General features: G+C 40.7%; 1 protein-coding gene across 2 annotated transcripts; it reads left to right on the top strand.

Moving 5' to 3' along the window:
- The first annotated feature begins 66 nt into the window (after positions 1-66).
- On the top strand, positions 67-18,324 carry TSPAN13 (tetraspanin 13). Of its 2 annotated transcripts, none has more exons than XM_054057501.1 (6): positions 67-190; positions 13,214-13,381; positions 14,675-14,755; positions 15,599-15,712; positions 16,066-16,176; positions 17,308-18,306. In XM_054057501.1, exons 1-6 carry the CDS (start codon positions 128-130, stop codon positions 17,380-17,382), a joined length of 612 nt encoding a protein of 203 aa, XP_053913476.1. In that variant the 5' UTR covers positions 67-127; the 3' UTR covers positions 17,383-18,306. The 2 variants fall into 2 exon arrangements, with proteins under 2 accessions (XP_053913476.1, XP_053913478.1); XM_054057503.1 differs by lacking the exon at positions 67-190 and adding an exon at positions 8,476-11,739 and having other exon boundaries at positions 17,308-18,324.
- The last annotated feature ends 464 nt before the right edge of the window (positions 18,325-18,788 follow it).

Genomic DNA, 18,788 nt, shown 5'->3' with positions numbered 1-18,788 from the left:
CCCCACGGTGGCCAATCGGTGAGCGCCGCTCACCTGCTGCGGGCGAGCGGCGGGGCGGGGCGGGCCCGGCAGCGGCGGCTGGAGCTGTGGCGGCGGCGGCAGCTGTGGCGGCGGCGGCGGCGGCGCGATGGTGTGCGGGGGCTTCGCCTGTTCCAAGAACTGCCTCTGCGCCCTCAACTTGCTCTACACGGTGCGGGGAGCCGCGCGGGGTCCGCCTCCGCCTGGCGGAGCTGGCGCTGGGGCGGGGGCCACCCCTCGGCCGTAGCGCTGGGCCGGCGGAGGGCAGCGGCCAGGGCGGCTTTGTCACCGCAGGGACGCGTCTCCCGGGATTAAAAGCCAGGGCGGAGCGGGAGCGGGGGCAGTGAGGGCTGAGGAGGGGGTGCGAGGAGGGCGCTGTGAGAGGGGGGTCAGAGCTCGGCTGGTTGGGCGGGGCTGGAGGGGGGGGCGATCAGGGCTGAGCTGAGGAAGGGACGGTGCTGAGGCGGTGTCAGGGCTTGGTGGAGAGGAGGAGGTGCTGGAGGGGGCGATCAGGGCTGGACTGAGGAAGGGGCGCTGTTGAGGCGGTGTCAGGGCTTGGTGGTGAGGAGGAGGTGCTGGAGGGGGCGATCAGGGCTGAACTAGGGATGGGGGTTAGGGTTAAGGTGGGGAGGACGTCAGGGCTGGGCTGGGGATGGTGCTGGGGGGGACGGTCAGGGCTAGGCTGAGAGGGGGTCAGGGCTGAGCTGGGGAGGTGGCACAGCGGCGGGTGTCAGGGCTTGGCTGGTGGGGAGGAGATGCTGGGGGGCGATCAGGGCTTGGTTGGGGAAGGAGTGGTGCTGGGGGTGCCGTCAGGGCTGAGCTGGGGAGGGGGTGGCGCTGGCAGGGGAGGGAGCACCACCCATGTACTCGTTCTTGGTCTGGAAAGGTTGCTGTGTCAAGCCAGGATTGAAGGGGGAAGGGTTCATTTTGTTCTTTCTCAGCCAAGGAGCAGCACCTTGGTGTGTGGCAAGTACCGTGTAGGTGTGTAGGGCCCCATCAGACCCCCATACAAACCAGAGCGCATTGGTGAGTGATGGGGATGTGCTGGAAACACCCCTCCTCTGGGATGAGGGGGCTTTCCTTGGGATGGAGCCGCAAGTTAGCAAAGGCTGCTTTGGGGTGGTAGGATCATGTGTGTAGGGGGAACGTAGGAGGCTAAACTGAAATAACCAACTTGCTAGGGAGTTTCAGGTGTAGGTGCCTGCTTTGGGCACCTTGGAGGACCTCTTTCCAACAGAGACAGGAAAACTTCCATTTGCGGTATAGCTGTATGTTTTTTTCCTCATTATCTATTTTAAAATGGCACAGAAATAGCAAGAAACAGGTCGTGTAATGGCTTCCTCTCACAGCACTTCTGGAGAGGTAGTATATCCTCTAACGTTTTCTGTTAACACCTGTGTTTGTGGATGACTTTTGGCAGCTGGAATTCAGGGTCAGATGGTGCTTGTGGGCAGTTGTATCAGTGCTTTTCTGAAAGCTCTGCCTGATATCCACGGAAGGCGAGACAGGAGAACAGACAGGTCTAATGCCATTCACCAGAACAAACAGTTCTCGTAACCGGCGGTTACTGAGCCTAATGGTAATCACCAGGATGGTGCATGAATGGATGTACCAGTGCCTGTGCTGTGCTGAAACCAGAACTGGTTGTTGTTGACTCTCCGCTGTATGACATGACCTCATTCCCTCAGAAACGAGTGAAACAAAAATCTTAATATAGGAGAGGCTGTGCTACTGCATATGCTTCCTTGGAGGAGCTTGCGGAGTGGGGTATGTCCCTGAAAAATGCTCTGCAGCATGCTTAGTGAGCCCAGCCTACCTGCTGTGAAAGTCACCTGGGTTCCCTGTGATGCTATGGGTTACCTATGCTACCCCCAGTCAGAATAGAGGGGAGCAGGTGGGCATTGCCTCATTTGGCATCTGTAGTTGGAGGTAAGTTTAGTGTACGTAGACTGTCATGATGAAGACAAGGTAGAATCATAGAATAGCCCAGGCTGGAAGGGACATCAAAAGATCATCTTTGCCAATTGCCCCATCCCAACAGATGAGTTATAGGGGAATTGTCCCATCCAGATTTCTCCTTTTGATAAACCAAAGGTACATAGAATGGTTTTGGTCGAAAGGGATATTTTAAGATCATCCAGTTGTGTCCTTCCCTGTCTGTCCCTCCCACCCCCCCCCCCCCCCCCCCACCTTCTCCTGCATGGGCAGGGACATCTTCCACTGGATCAGGTTGCTCAAAGCCCCATCCAACCTGGTGTTGAACACTTCCAGGGATGGGGCATCCCTTAATTCTCTGGACCTATTCCAGTGTGTCGCCACCTTCAAAATAAAAAATTTCTTCCTAATTCCTACCTAATCTACCCTCTTTCAGCTTAAAATTATTCCCTTTTGTCCTATCCCTGTGCTCCATGATAAATAGCTCTTTCCCAGCTTTCCTGTAAGCCTCATTTAAATACTGGAAGGCTGCTGTAAGGTCTCCCTGGAACCTTCTGTTCTCTAGGCTAAATAACCCCAGCTCTCTCAGCCTGTCTTTGTATGGCATTGATGCAAGATGACTTCTTGGTGTTATTATTATTTCTTGAGTGACAGAAGAGTGCCTGAAATCCGGATCTTTTTAACATAATGAATGCACAAATCTGGTTTTGGTGTCATGTGAACAGCAGGTGTTTTTTTTTGAAGACAGCATTGTGTGTTTCTGCAGGCATGTATTAGCCAGGTATAAGGGGTCTGGTAGGTCTTCTGGACATGTGTGGCCTCAGCGAGGGTGGGTTGATCGTTGTAGTTATGTTTGCGTTACCTGTACAATATGTCTATGACCTTCATCATACTCTGGTGTCTCCTTAAGTAGAATTTACTTTGTGGGTGTCACTTGGTATTCTTTCATCTGACCTATGCAGACCATATGTTTTTGCTGAAGGGAGGAATGATTTCTTTGGTTTATAGTGCCTGGAATATCCAGTTGTTATTGCTTGTTTTGCCTATTAACCAGGGGCAAATTACAACACTGATGCTTTTAAATTCTGAGTTGCAGAAATAATATTTGAGGTGTTTAGTTGGCCTGGTAGAGTTGATCTAGCAAAATGTGTGGACTTCTCTGTTCCTTGGTTATACAAAAACCTGGTAGTACAAGACTTGGGTTGCAACAGCACAATGAATGATGTACTTATTTTTTCCCAGATGGAAAAAAAGTCAGAAGACAACTAGAGCAAGAAATTCATCACTTCTTTTTAAACAACATTAGTCCTTGGTAATAATGGGTGGAAAGGGAGTAGTGGGGATAGAAGGGCAAATAGGTAACACTTCTTGAATGTTTTCTGGCTAGCATTGATGTATCTGCATCACATGTTTGTAATGTACCCTCAGAACTGTATGTTAGGGGTTATGGTTCATATCCTTCTTTCCTTTAAAGCACTCCTAGAATAGGATATTGGAGCTCTATATTTTTTTCCCTGCTGTCTTGTTTTACTTTTTTGTTTGTTTGTTTGTTTTTGCTGTCATATGTCAAGAAATACGCATGTCCTGACAGTACTAAATCAGTTACTGGTTTAAGCCAAGACACCAGAAACCCACTAACCAAATTGCTTGCTTAACATTTTCTTTAAGATGGTACTTTGCTGATGACGTTTGGTTCTTCTCTGGACTGAGTTAATATCCTTAGGCACTGACTTTGTTTTTAAATCTATTTTATATTAATAATTCTGGCACCTATGCTGTTTTACTGACTTCAGAATACTTCCTTATCGGTATTGGAAGAGTAGACAAAAATAACTGAGACTATTTGTTGACTCAGTGTGTATATAATGACGTGTTGGTGAAATAAAGTCTTATTGTGGAAGAATTGTCTGCATACAAAGACCTTTAAAATACAAGTTTTGAGTAACCTGACTAATTTTGTCTTTATTCAATCATAATTACATTTCCAATGTAATGGGAAACCATACAAAGTGCTTAAAATGCCTATCCACAGAGTTCAGATGAATGTATGCAACTTGAGACTTCTAATCTTCCAGGTACGAGAACCTTTGGTGCTGACTCCACCAGTATTTGCTCACTTTAACCAGACTAGGATTTCCGTAGGTAGACAGTGTTCTTTCCAAGGAAGTTTTGAGTAATTGTGTTGAAGTGTGAACAGTTGGTATCTTATTTCAAATCAGGTTCTCAAAAAGGAAAGGGAAATTCCTAAGTCCTAGCTAGTGATGAAAGGTTGAAGAGGTTGCTGGGCCATGAGATTAAATATTAAAATTTAAAAAGAAAGAAATCTTCACAGTTCATTTGGATGGTGTGTGCTGTTTTTATCACCAATGCAGCTGCTTAATTATTGCTGCAGCAGCAAGCATGAACTGTTTGTCAGTATGTAAAGGTCTTGCCTTTGTTTTGATAAGCAGCCTTTCAGGTTTTCTTAGAGCCAGAGCTGCCATTTGATTTGAAGTGAAACACATGGTACCTTTACCATTAAAAGTGTGTATTGTTTAGTAGCACAGAGTTCATTCCACAAGAGCATCCATGTTTCCTCTTAACAACAGAGAGTACTTTTATCAAAATAATTTACTTACTATAAAACTTTGCTCTCTGAACTTGTTTTCTGGACTGTCCTGGGTCTTACATCATTTTTCAAAGCATTGTATCTGATTTTTTTTTTTTTTTTCTGTTGCTGTCTGTTATTCTATGGGTGCAGTATTTATTGAAAGTGTAACTAGTGCATTTCTGCCCTCTTTATCAAAATTCCCTTTCCTGTGTTACGGAAGTATACAAAGATGAATACAGAAATTGTCAGATTTGGACAGCAAGTGTTTGGCATGGTAGAACATTTCAGAATATTTGTCTTGGTTGCAGTTCCCAGTGCAAAGATGTGAGCATGTTGCATCTTCCATGCAGATCTGCTAGCTCCATCTACTGTCTCCCTGCATAGGGGAAACCTGGTGTTTGGGGCAGGGTGAACATCTAGATTTTCCAAGGGAAAGGCGATGCGACCGTTTTCCATGTGTTTTGATAATTCCTGACCTCTGTAGTGGCTACATGGAGCCAAGTCCTAGAAAACAGGAATTAGAGAAACAGTTCTTGTCTGATGTGCCAATTTCTTGGTAATTGAACCGGTGATCTCTGAATTCAATTCCAATTTAGTTTTTATAAGCTGATTATCAGCTGTAAGAAGCAACCAATAAATAGTCTGCTGTTTGCTGTAGCTCACAGTCAGTGTTTAGGAGTATAGTGTCAGGTGTTTGCCCTGGCAGCAGCCCGTGCACATTGTCCTAACTGGATTGGATGGCTTAGCAGCTCGGGCAGGTTGCCTTGAAGCCATTTCTGTTAGTCTCAAGGTCATCTTGAAGGCAACTTTGTAAGCTGTGCCATCTAGTCTTGATGTGTAACTAAAAGAGGTACAGAAACTCTCAAGTATGTGACTGAGAAGGTTAATGTCGGTCATGTCAGTTTAGTCTTGTTTGGTTTTTTTTGTTTTCATTGACTTTTTGGGAAGGTTTCTCTGCTCATGCTTGAGAACACAGAGTGACTACAGCAAAAATATAGATACATACAGACTTTAAGGCTTCTTGTCATTGCTTGGGAATACCCCCCAGATGTGTCAGTTTATAGCCAAAATGACAGCGGTTTGTGGTAGCAGGTCAGAATTGAGATGTGCTGGTTTTGTAGACCGGATATGAGTGAGTTTTGGTTTTTTTCACTTGTGCAGCATGCAAAGTGGCATTTAGAACTAGGAAGGCAGAGCATGTTTAGTGAAAGAACTGGGGAATGACAGGGCACAGAAAGAGGAGGCTACATGGAGTGTGGTATGTTTTGATAATGCTGATGTTTTCAGCCACCCTAGGTGACACTTTAAAACAAGCACAATTATTGAGAAGCCCTTTGAATGCCCTGTAGTAGCCTTGTGGCTTAAATTAATTGTGTTCTTTTTACTGCTGTTTTTATGTTGGGGGAGATCTATGCGTGAAAGAAGGATCTGTGGGATCACTGATCGTTCTGAAATCGTTTCACACCTCTTAAAAAACGAGTAAACAAGCAAGCAAAACTAAACATTTCAGAAGATATTTGTTCCTGCCACACAGTTGTAAGCTTGCATTCCCAAGGACCAGGGAGTATAAAATAGGGGTTAAATCTCACTGCCATTTTAACATGAAAGCAGCTTGTTACGTGACTGAAACCAATTATTTGCTAATAACTTGAAGCTTGAACTAGGCCGTCAAACTGAAAGAACTGGCTTTGTGATAAGAGACAGGAATGCTGCCTTTCACATAAATTGCTTGTTCCACGTCATGTGCCTCAAGGCTGTTCAATAACCAGACTGCTGATCACCCGTCATTTGAATAAGTCACATTAAGGTAGAAGAATTGTGTTAGAAATCCTTTGGAGGTATCCAGAGCTTTCCTTACTGCTTGGACTTCACTGTGCTCTCAGTGAAGTTGAAGTAGTACTGTAAGGAGGTAGTTGCTTCAAGGTTGGCTAGCTTACAGCTGTGGTGGAAACCAGTTTAGATTAGTTTTAGCTTGCTAAAGGTGCACCACTGTATACTGCCCATTGTTTTAATGTGGTATTTTTAGATTAAATACAGGGAACCAGAAGAATTGATCCACTGTGGCTGTGCAGAAATGGTTGGCCAAGTTGAAGGGGGGGCTGGTGAAAATCTTTACCTTCAAAATATAAACCGTTTGAAGTGTAAACTTTAAAGCCCCCCCTTAAAAGCAGTGGAACATGAATTTATATCTGGAGAGAGAGGTTAGGGAGGAAGCGTTTCATCATGTGTGTAATCTCTCTTGGTTTAGTTCCTGTTCCATATCCAGCCTGACAGCTATTCTGTAAATAGTTCCTTTGCTGATACTGGTGTAAATACTATGTAGTCTCTTTATCCCAGAATTGTGAGGTTGTGTTTCTTGAAATTTAGGTTCTGAAATGCAGTTTTTACAAACTCCTTTTTGGGCTTAGGCTGCAAGAAAACAGTAAGAAGACCAGCTTCTGCATATGACTTCCTTCCTAGCAAGCAGCCCAAGCTAGCTGAACTGCTGAAAAAGTTGCTAGTTAGTCAAAAGAGCAGATTTGCTTGTGGCTTGTTGTGGAAGGAAGGAGAAACTGGTTTCGGCATCTGAATTGTTTCTCAGAGGTGTTGTCTAGAGAAATAATTCATTGGTGTCTTGGTTTCTTTTTCTAATATAGCCTGTAAGCTTGTGGACAGGTGCGCAAGGGGTATGTGTGAAGAGAAAACACGCTTTTCCATTAACAGTAGTGGAAGCAGCTGTGTGCACAGGAGAGCTTGGATTTAAAGAACAGAGCAAATGAGGAGGTGGGTTTTTTTTTTGGTAGTAATAGTAATGTATGTAGCAGTAAGAGGAAACAAAACCTTGATAACTACTGTGAAGGCTAATGCTTTATTCATGTTAATAAGGTAACTGGAGAACAGGACAATCAAACTTGTGATGATGTTACCTCTGTGACAAAGAAATTCTTCTTTGTCTAGAAGCTGTCATATATGAAACATCTCTGAAGTTCAAATGAACATCTCTCTCTCTCTCTCTCTCTCTCTCTCTCTCTCTCTCTCTCTGTGTGTGTGTGTGTATATATATATATAAAGAATATAATGGGAGTCACTTTAAGTGGAGTCTGGTCCATTCCACTGATCTTGAATTTGTAGTCCCTTTAATGTTTCCTCTAGAAATGCTTACATGGGAGTAACATTTTGCTTGATTTTCTCAACTTGTTTTTTTTTTTTTTACTTCATAGAAAAAGTACTCAGTCTCATAGTGAAAAACACAGATTTTCACTTAGGATTTGTGCTACCTATAGATTTGTTACAGTAAAACATTTACTTAATTTCAAATTGAGGAGTTTTTATGTATTTGATTATGCTAAGCCTATGTTTGTGTGCATTTTATATAAGGTTGGTAGAGTTTGTAATGATGGAGAATACGATATATAGCAAATGAGGATATCAAGTTTAAAATACTAGCTGTCAAGCCCCTCACACAGACAGTTCTTATTGCTCTGTATTGCTTTTCTGGTTTGTGGACGGTATGTGCTTGTAGCATCTTTCTGTGAGATAGATTGCTCCAGCTTGAGATTGTAATAAATTCTTTTGCTTGTAGTGCCTGTTGGCTTTCTCTGTAAAGATGTCTTAAGTGAATGGGATCTTCTAAATCACTTTTGAGAAAAAAGCTTGTACTTCTTGGGTTGAAGCTGTGCGACTGCTTCTGAGGAATCATTCATCACTTTTAATGAGAGACTTTCTTACTACGTGTAAGAAGGTGTTTTGTTGATAAGGGATTTAGGAGCTGGTAGTCTCTATTTAATGAGCTAGACAATATGGAGTCCTTGGTAAGTGCTAAATCTGCCCCTAATCTGTCTGTTAAAACGTGAATTTTGTGTGGAGAGTGGCAAAGTTTTAGTGGTGGAAGGGCTGGCTGAAGTGTGTGGGAGTGTTGTTGGTTGGAAGGGCCTTCCAAGGCTCATCTGCCCAGGCTCCTGCTTGGAGCAGGATGATGACTGACACTCATTTGCCAGCTCTGGCTTTCTCTACTGAGTCTTGAAAAAGCTCTGAGAAGAAAGATCGCTACCTCTGAGTACAGCACCAAACCACCTTGCAAATGTTTTTTCTATTGTGCAGTCTGAACCTCCCAAGCTGTTACTTGTGATTGGTGCCTCTTGGTTTGTGGTTGGTCAATACTGAGAAGAGTTTGCCTCTGTTTCATAATGCACCTTCCGCTTCTGTTGGTATTAGATTATCCCTAGGCTGCTTCTTTGTCAGACTGAACAAACACAGCTCTATCACCTGCTTCTCAAACATCATCCTCGAGGCTCCAGGCCATTTTGGTGAATTTCCGTGTTCTCAAATTCCTTTTCAACTTGGGGGGCTTAAAATAAGACACAGTATTTGAGCTGCAGTCTCACCAGCATTGAGTTTCCTTTGATTGCACTCTTCTTGGCTTTCCCTGTTTGCAGTGAGAGCAGACTCTTGGCTCATATCCAGCTTGGCAAACAGTGTGATCCCCGAGTCTATCTCAGTAAGACGGTTGTTCAATGGGTCTGTTCCCAGGCTCCACTGAGGCACCCCAGAGGCAGAATTTTGCACTTCATGAGGTTCCTGTTGACTTATTTCTCAAGTATATCAAGGTCGATCTGAATTGAATCTCAGTTTGGAGAGTCAATTACTCTTCCTTGTTTAGTATCATCTGTAAATTTTCTGAGAATTCATGCTGTCTTATTGCTCAGGCTGCTGATGAATGTATTGTATGATATTGGCACCAGTATCAGCCTTTGTGGTGCTTTTTACCTGCTACCAGCTGGATGTTGAGCCATCAATTACTACCCTTTAAGCTCAGCAGTCCAGGCTGTTGTCACTCGGTATAACAGGACATTTCTCCAACCCATGCCTTTTAAACTTGCTTATGAGACTGTTGTGGGAAACCAGATCAGTCCTCATCACTAAAACCTGGCCTGTGATTTCATATATTTCTGGTTGACTTATCAAGCAAATATTTGAAGTGTTAGTAAGCAGGGCTAACTTTATGTAAGAAAATTCATGCAGGTAGAATGGAGTTTGGCATGTCCTTCAGTCTTCCAAGGGTGACACTATTTTCTTTGGAGAAGTTCTAGTGCTGAGAAACATGGCTTCAGTAAAATAAGATGTGACATTCGGAAGCCCCATAAAGAGTCCATATTCCTTAGTTTAATAGAAATAGATGACTTTTTTAATAAGTAAATAAAGCTTGTATGTTTAGAATATACATATTATTCCTTTAAAACTAGGTAAGGTCACTAACTAATTTTGTTTCAAGTATATTTTACTACCATGTCTTAGCAGCTTCACTTTTAGAAATACTGCATCTAAATCCTTCTGTTTCAAAAGACTGGAATACACACTGTTGAGTAGGCATTTCTAGCAGCTAAACAGTGCCTAATGACATGAGTCTTGTATTGGTTTACAGACTCGTAAAATCTTTCCCCAAACCAGCTTTAAGTAATTTTTCCTGTTTATAGTGGTGTTTGCTTACTTCAGTTTTTCATATTATGGTGTTATGAATGTATATATATGTATATAGTTTTACTGCTCAGCATTCAGTTAGTCTGAGAATGAAAGAATAACCATAATTTAATCTTTTAGTCAACATGCAGTGAAGGCAGGAACTTAATATTAAATCTGGTTCTGGAATGATTTGTAAACATGGACTCTCTGGTTTCAGTTTTGAAACATGGAGTCAGTTTTCCACAATTCTAAGTGGTCAAAATTGGAGTAGCCAATAAATATTTTGATCTGAATCGGGTATCTGCCTCACTGGATACAGCATTTTCACATAGCTTGCCAGCCACAGCCCGGTAGCCTGGATCTGTGATCATACTCAATTTCCAGATGTTTTAAGGAATTAAACAATGGTCAACTTTGTCATGTGAAAGAAGAGAACGAATAGCCTTGGTATTATGGAGGTAAAGCTTGAAAACGAGACTGATGGCTCTGAAACTGAGAAGCTGAACTCTTTTATGCTGTTTTATTTTTTCAGAGCTGGTCAACTGAACATCTGGGGTTCAGTGATGGGTTTAAAAGTCTGAGAGGCTTTTTTCTGCTTGGAGACCATAGGAGTTCTAGATTCAATATGTTTCTGCCAGAAAAGCTTTTTGGGCGAGAGGTTTGTGGTAATAACTTCTGGTGTCATACACAGTAATTTCATCAACGTAGCATTAGAATAATGGAAGCTGACATGAGCAACGGTAGCAAGAAGTAACTGGTAACCTGCAGTTCATACACTGCGTTTATCCAGGAGATGTTTTGGGCACAGATTTTGTTTAGGTCTTTTCTTTTTATTTTGATACTTTAAAAATAAAACCGATTTCATCTAATTGCTTTAGGCTTATTAGGAAGGGGGCAAAGAGCTGAACAAATACACTTTTTTGTATCCTGGAAGCAGATTGTTGAAGATAAAGATTTGCAGTCACAGCTCAGGCAGGAGAAAGAAGTATTGGCAAAAATCATTAGGAGCAAAGTTTCTTCTGCTTTTCTTTGTGAAATAAATTAAAATTTGACATTGCCTTTGAGATTTTTTTTATGAAATAACACTTTGAAGAGCTTTGTAGTGGCAGTGTGAATTCAGTGCTTAGAAGCTGGTGCAGAGCATGGGACATCAGCCAGCACTTTCTGATTGGAAATTGGATTATGAGCTTTCTTTTGTTGTTCACCTCTGATGCTTATGTGGAAAAATAGATCTTCCCAGTGGTATGAGACAGTGAAATAAAGTGAATGGGCATAGATGAGCACAGGTAGATCTTGCAGGTAACTGGCTGATTAGCAAGGCTGATTTTTAATGTAATAACATCTGGAAGTTGATAGCCTTGTGCAGCTTGCATTCAGAAAATCTGTCTGTGGCAGAGCTTTTTGTTGCGTTTTATTTTTTGTCCCCCCTCTTCCACCCTGTAATTTAGTTTCACAACATCTTGGCCTGGTGTTTTGGTTTTAACTGAATGTGGTGATTAAGGCTTTTGTTTAAGAGGAACAAAGGCAAGCATGAATTTATCCTAAAACTCTACCTGTATTCAATAATTCCTTTGAGTTCTATATTGGTGTTTTATCTCTTCACTGGTGAGAGACAGGTATAGGTATGACAAATATCCCCCTTTTCTTCTTGAACATTTTCTTAAACATCTCATGTGGATTACTGTTCTTGGTAAAATACGTTTTTTGACATCGGTTCTTGTGAACACATGAAAAAAACGCCCGCTGTTTGGATCTTGGTGAGTATTACTACTTGTTTTGCTAGCTTGCTTCATGTTGTCTTGGATTTCCGTGTTTTAAAAGCAGTATTACATAGGTCAGCCTTCTAAAAGGTACTGAAGACGAAAAAATGTGTAGACATTGCTAAAACCACCAAAAATGCCCTGTTCTAGGGTAATTGTACTGATATGATGGATAAGTTGTAAATTTCCTCTTGTATAACATTTTCATCATCCCTCTGGGTAAACAGTAAAGTGTCATGAGATCTGTCGTTTGAATGGAAACTGGTGAGCAGGTGGAAGGGCTTGCTCTTGTGTTTCTTGTTGAATCAAGCCAAGTAGCTTGGCTAGACTAAGCGCTTACTAGTGGGATTGGTTTTTGGGGGATGGGTGGGGTGTTTGTTTGGTTTGGGGTTTTTTGTAATAATACAACTTCTGGGTACTTTTTAGTGAGGTCAGGGTTCTGGAAAGTTAAAACATGGACATTGAATCACTGTTAGTTAGCAGAGAACATAATGGACAATATGTTATACAGATATCTAACTGTTTCAAACAAGAACATCAGGCATCTTGTATATTGGACATCTGAGTTGGCTTTTTCTGCAGCTTCCCTTGTGCCGCACCTCATTACAGATTTCTCTGCAGCTTTTCATGTTGGAATTTTTTTTTGTTCCGTGTTTTTGGCAGGGAAACAGGAAAGGCTGGAGCTTCCTGCCCGTATAAACAATAAATCCCATTCAACTAACTGGGACAGATTCTGCCTGCTTTCCTTGAATACCATCTTTAAAAGGAAGGAAACAGCATAAGAGTTTTGGGTATTGAAATAGGATTGACTTCGTAGTAGAGCTATTTTTTGAAGAAATATGTAGCAGAGACAGGGCACCTCTATTGTTTTACTACATGAAATCCTTGAGATATAGATCTAAAAAGTAGGTTTGTATGGCCTTGTTAATTGTTGTTGTTATATCATCAACTACGTAGAAGCTTCTCTAATGAATTAATACAGCTGTATTCCCCATTGCAGTACGTTTTGGCAAAGTGCACTTTTTTTGCATGTTCAGTGCCATGGAGCTGTATCATATTTGCTTTAAAAACTCTGCCTCTGGTTCAGAAAGCACCTGGAACTTTCATTCTCCCATTCTGTGAATTAAAGCCAATGATTTTAGCTCTTTTGTCAAGTCTGTTCTAATCCACACTTCAGTTCGATATCTCTTAGTCAGTCGCAGGTAATGCAACATGGCTTGACTTGTGGGTAGGTGAAGTTATAACAGTTCCACATTAACAGTGTTGAAGAATGTGTGCCTTAAAACATTGGAAACTGAAGTTATCTTCACAATGAAGTGGAAAATTGGTTTGTTTAGGGTTGTGCTTCTCTCTACTCTAAAGAAAAAATGTACCTTTTGTAGTAACAACTTTAATGTAAAGAATGTAGCTGTCTATAGGTTCATCATCTTTTGACAGGCAGACTAACTTTTTTGTTTTCTCTTCTTTCCAGCTTGTGAGCTTGCTGCTAATTGGAATTGCAGCATGGGGAATCGGCTTTGGCCTCATCTCTAGTTTCAGAGTGGTTGGAGTGGTAATTGCAGTAGGAATCTTCCTTTTCCTTATTGCCTTAGTTGGATTGATTGGTGCAGTGAAACATCATCAAGTCCTGCTATTCTTTGTATCCTTCTGATGCATTATGTGGATTACAGCTTGGTTCAAGCCAGGTAAACAACCTGATCTGTCAGCTGAGACTGATGTGGAAGGGGCTTCAGAAACCGAACAGAAATTCACCGTCTTATTTGGTCAGCTGCAGTCTAAATTAAACTCCTTTCCTACTTAACTTTATCCCAGCTTTATTTTTTTCTCAGTTGCTTGTGCTCTGAAGACAAAAATATTCACTCCTCTTTTTATAAACTAAAATATTTTAATTTTTTGCTAGGTCACTGTCACAGGTGCCTCTTACTGTGTGCTCAACCCTATACCACGCTGAAGTATGTGAACTATTAATGTTTAACGGTAGAGAAAGATGATACTTCCAGATAGTGAGCTGGTTGTAGCTGGCAGGGGAATGGAGTGGGTAATACAGGCTGTCAAGAAGCAATGTCTTTTCATACCTAGTTTTTAGTAGCGAACCAGCTCAAACTAGAAATGAGCACAGGCCTTCTCAGTGTCCTTTGCTGCTTACTGATGCTCTGTAAGCAGTCTGTGGTGCTGCCTTGCATAACAGAATTGATCTGTTCGAATGAAAAAAACAGATTTGGCAGATCAAATTCTTATTTTTCTGGTTGTGGTCTATAAAGAAGTAGTCATCTCCACTTTATGAACACATGAATTGTGTGAGATAACTATGTGCGGGCATCTGAATCGTGAAGACAGTGGCCGACTTTCAAAACGCGATCTTTAGTATCAAAGTTTGTTCCTTTTGTTTTATCCTGTTTTCATATGCATTAGTCCAAAATTGTGTGAGGCTGTGTTCCAAAAGCAACTCTCCTTTTTTTTTTTTAATATAGACTAAAATTATCTTTTGTAATTAATTGCAAGACTATGTCATTGAAGAAGAAAATTCTGGGTAAGCAATAAATACCCAGAAAAGTATTTTTGTTACTGCTTTAAATGAAGTATCTTGGCATAACAGTATGAATCCCTAAATCTGGAGAAACTGGCGGTAGGTTTTCCTTTATCAAAGCTCCTTTCACTGACTTCTGTGCTCGTGTTGTTTTGCTAGGCAGGTAACAGCTAACCCAGAAATACCAGCTATGTATAGTAGTAGCCAAAAAGAGAGAATGTATGATGATTGAGTTCTGGGAACATTATTTGGGTCATCTTCTTCACATCCAGTCAAAATTCACTTCTATAGTTATTTTGTTTTTAAGGACCTATTGTAATCCAATGAAATAAGAAATACCATTAGGCATATGTGTTATAAAAACAACATTGTTTTGAGAGTGTATCCTTAACTTACTGTTTCCAGTACATGATTATTCTTTTGCTAGTCTTTATTGTCCAGTTTTCTGTCTCCTGTGCTTGTTTGGCACTGAACAAAGAACAGCAGGTAAGAAAAGTTTCCTGACTTCCTAGTTAATCTATAGCATAAATATATGTGTAAGTATGCACACACCTTTTTTAATATATAGTCTTCCACAATATGAGGTGAGCATATTTTAAGAAAATTGGTGTTATCCTTTTAAATAAAAACTAAAACTTCAGGCAGTGTTTGGCTGTGGTAGGTAGAAAGATATGCATCGGAGTTCTAAAATTACTTTCAGCTGGGTTTTTTAATTGTTTTGGTTTTAAGCCTGATGTGTAGATTTATGGTCACAAATGTAGCAGCCTGATGTCCAAACTATATCATGTGTTCAGCAATTCCAGATAAGCTGATGAAATCTACAATAATCATAATGTAAAGATTATAAAGCCACTGAATTGCTCTTGTGCAACTGAGAAGGTTGTGACAACATTAGGAACAGAGGTGACCCTTAAGTTTGGAAGCAAAACTTCCATGGGGTATGGAGACTAATTCTTATGCAGCAAGAAGCAGGCAAGGGTACAGTGACTAAATAATCAGCTTCCTACGTGTAAGCATGCTTTGTTTGAAGTCTGAGCAGTCCCAGTTAGATTAGTTGCATGTCGCATTACCGGTGCTCTTACCAGGTTTAGGAAAAAGAAAGGAAGAAAATAAATTAAAACCATGAATGTGCTGTGGCGAGGTGCTGTTATTTCATTAGCTGCACACACTGTTTGAACATTCAAGTCATTCCTTAAATATGTTATCCTGTTAGACTTCTGGATCTTAAAGTTTTAGTTAAGGAATCGTCAACTTGGCCTACGATATTGGTTCCCAGTGAAATGCAAAATGGTTCAATTAATAGAATATGTATTTGCTTGTGCCTTTTAGAGTCAGCTTCTGGAGGTGGGATGGAATAACACTAAGAGCGCGAGAACAGATATTGAGAGAAATCTGAATTGTTGTGGATTCAGAGTTTTTGATCCAAATGAAACCTGCTCCTCTGTAAGTTCTCCAAGCATGACAAAACCTTACAACTTTATTGTTTTTGTCCAATTGTGTACAACTGTCTTCATAGCTCCAGGTAGTGAAATGTAAAATTAAGTGAAATTAAGAAATGTGTAAAGTGGTTGTTACAATGATACTAAGCTCTTCAGTTAACTTAGTTGAAACATAATCGTACAGTACCCTGCAAGGGTTGTAATCTGTTGTTGTTTATATACTAATTTTTTTTGAGTCTTAAAACTGCTAGAGTTCTGGCTGTGGCTGGCAGTCCCTTATAGAACTAGCTAGATGCTTTAAATCGGTGCAGTGTCATCAGAAAATGGGGTGCAATTCTCTGTTTGTATTTGCTACAGGACTGTTTTAGAAGTCACCAGTGTCAACCATGTGCACCAATAATAGAAGAATATTCTCAAATGGTGCTGAGATTTGTTGGAGGCATAGGACTCTTCTTCAGTTTCACAGAGGTAAATGAGTAGGAGGTTAGAAAATTGAGTGCTTTTCCCCACCACTTGTAAGCTTTGTTTTGTGTAACAAATAATTATAGGGGAGTTTATTAAAAGAACTCTCAGTACTATCTCAGGAGTCAAATAATCAGGTTAAATTTTTCCTATCTATCAGCTTAATTAAGTCTGCCAAAAGGAGGACTTGTCTTTATTCGACACTGGGAGTTCTTGAAGCTTTGTTGTTTAGACTACAAACCACAACTAGATAATACATTAAAATGTGGTGCTTTAAGTTTTGCAGAAAGTCAGCTGTCGGGTTTACTGTTCTTCAAAAGTAATGAAAAGAGTGTCTTTGCTTTACCTTGTTCCCTTGTTTTCCCCGCTTCCCCGACCCATGCACAGTGTCTTTGGGGTGGGTGTTTTCTTTGAATTTTTTTTGTGCCTCCTGTAGTGCAAAGATATAGTTCCATGTATTTTAAACATCAGGTTTAAAAGGTCTTTGACTCTTTGCTTTAGTATCCAGACACTACATAAACTTGATTTATTGATTGGTGAATAAAAATTCTCAGAGCAGGTCTTTCATAATCCCACCAGAACATGTGTAAATATTCCTTCTGTTGCTTAGCAGAGTTCTCAGAGGTTTGTAGATATTGCAGCAGCAAGAGAGATACGGCAGCTTAAACAGGTTCGCTCTGACATCTGCCCTCAGTTTCTCTACTGAAAATGTGAAGCTGCTGGAAGGGGGCAGGTGATTAAAGGGAAGAGGAGGATTTGAAAATGTACTAGAAAAATAGTCTTATAGTTAAGTAATAACTGTAAAATGAAACAGTTTGGAGGCCATTTATGAATATTTATCATTTGGGGAGGGGGAAAGAGTAATTTAAAGCTAAACATGCCTGTGAGAAATATTTTCCATCGCGGATGCAGTTTTGGCTTTTTTTGTTTCATTCTTCTCTCTGTTGCTAGGTATGAATTCTTTCTGACAAGGTACATTCTTTTTTCTAATTAAGAAAGCTGGCGCGTGGTTGTGCCATTTTAGTGATAGCAAAAGATCCTAAACTTGTGTACTGTAAATCCATTGTCAGGGTTTTACATTTTGCAGAATGGATGGAGACCCTCTGCTTAATAATATCTTTATTTTTTTGTTTTCAGATTCTGGGAGTCTGGCTGACGTATCGCTACAGGAACCAAAAGGATCCCCGTGCAAACCCTAGTGCATTTCTTTGAGTTTATAAAGGACCGAATCTTCTCTCTGCACCCTCCACTTCAAAATACTGATTCTCCATAGTTTGGTATTTCTTCATTACAGGAATTCTACATGTACCCAAAAGAAAACTTGATTTCCATAAGAAAATTACAGCTTTCATATTTAATTTCCCACTGTTTTTCTTCTAAGAATCTCTATATTGAAGTAGACTGGTGCATTCAGTAGCTGGGCTGAGTCAAACTGCTGCCCTGAGCTGATTAAATTAAGACTTTGGTAATTGATGTGGTGAACTCTATATGCAGTGAGATTTATAGCACTACTGGCTTCTCTGGTGTCCGAAATACCCAAAAGTGTTTTCTGCTGTATTAATTGATTGCAAAATTTCACATTTCCTCATTAAAATGTTAAAATATATAATGGCTGGTTGGACTGAATAATTTGATTAGTCATTAAGGCATTAGGATGAAATCTAGTCAACTTCTTTGGCTTGGTAATGGTCTCCCACTTTCTAGTTAGGGTGAAAATAGAAGGTAAAGATGTTATTTTATGTGGTGCACGTAAGTGTATGTCAGTGACTACTGTAGTCTTCATCCCAGTCCCCCTTCCCTGTTTGTTTTGGCTTTCTGGTAGCTTTAGAATTTTGTTGAGAATGAATATAATTCTTTACTTTTAAATAGATATCTTCACTATGAGAAGAATGGATGAAGAAAACCAGGAGAATGTAATCTGCAGCTGATTAACTTGAAACTTTTCTTTCTTGACAAGTGAATGAAGCTTGGTATTTGCACAACATCAGAATCAGTAGTGGTCTGTTGTCGTTAATGTAAGAAACTTGATGTCTGGAAGTTGTTGTACAGCTATTTTTTTCAGATGGCGTAAAATTATTGTTGTAATAACTCAGCAGTGTATATTCCTCTGTCATCAAACTAACAGTTGATTTCATGAGAGATTGAACGATGTATAAAAAAAAAAGAAAGAAAAAGCAATGGTCTCCAGTAGTTTGTTTTTTTAAAAAAAGTTAAAAATAAAGTTAAATTGGTACATTATCCATGTAGTAAGTGTTGTCTGAGCTGAAGGAAAGTATAGGCCCTCTTACAACCTGTAACAGAAGTGATGCATTAGCTGGAATGTCAGATGACTAAACGCCCAATATGTGTAATGTTCCATTTGTTTCTAATCACACTGAACTGCAGACCTGCACTGCACCTTTTAATTTGGTTCTTGCTCTCATGAGGAAGGCAGCTGCTGTAGCCTGAAAGACAGCTCTGCAGAAGGAAAAGGAAGGAAGAGTATTAAGGCCATCTGCCAAGGAACAGAGCAGCTAAGTGAGGTGGGAAGGAAGACGGTGACGGCAAAAAGTGGGTCCTCATACAGTTTCCCTTTGCTAGGGAGATGCCTCCTTGCTTCTGCAGAAGAGGCAAACAGA

The sequence above is a fragment of the Cuculus canorus genome, chromosome 2 (assembly GCF_017976375.1).
Source record: "Cuculus canorus isolate bCucCan1 chromosome 2, bCucCan1.pri, whole genome shotgun sequence".
In the NCBI taxonomy this organism is placed as follows: Eukaryota; Metazoa; Chordata; class Aves; order Cuculiformes; family Cuculidae; genus Cuculus; species Cuculus canorus.
Note: the sequence above shows the minus strand (reverse complement) of the source record. Positions and strands in the feature narration are given on the sequence as shown.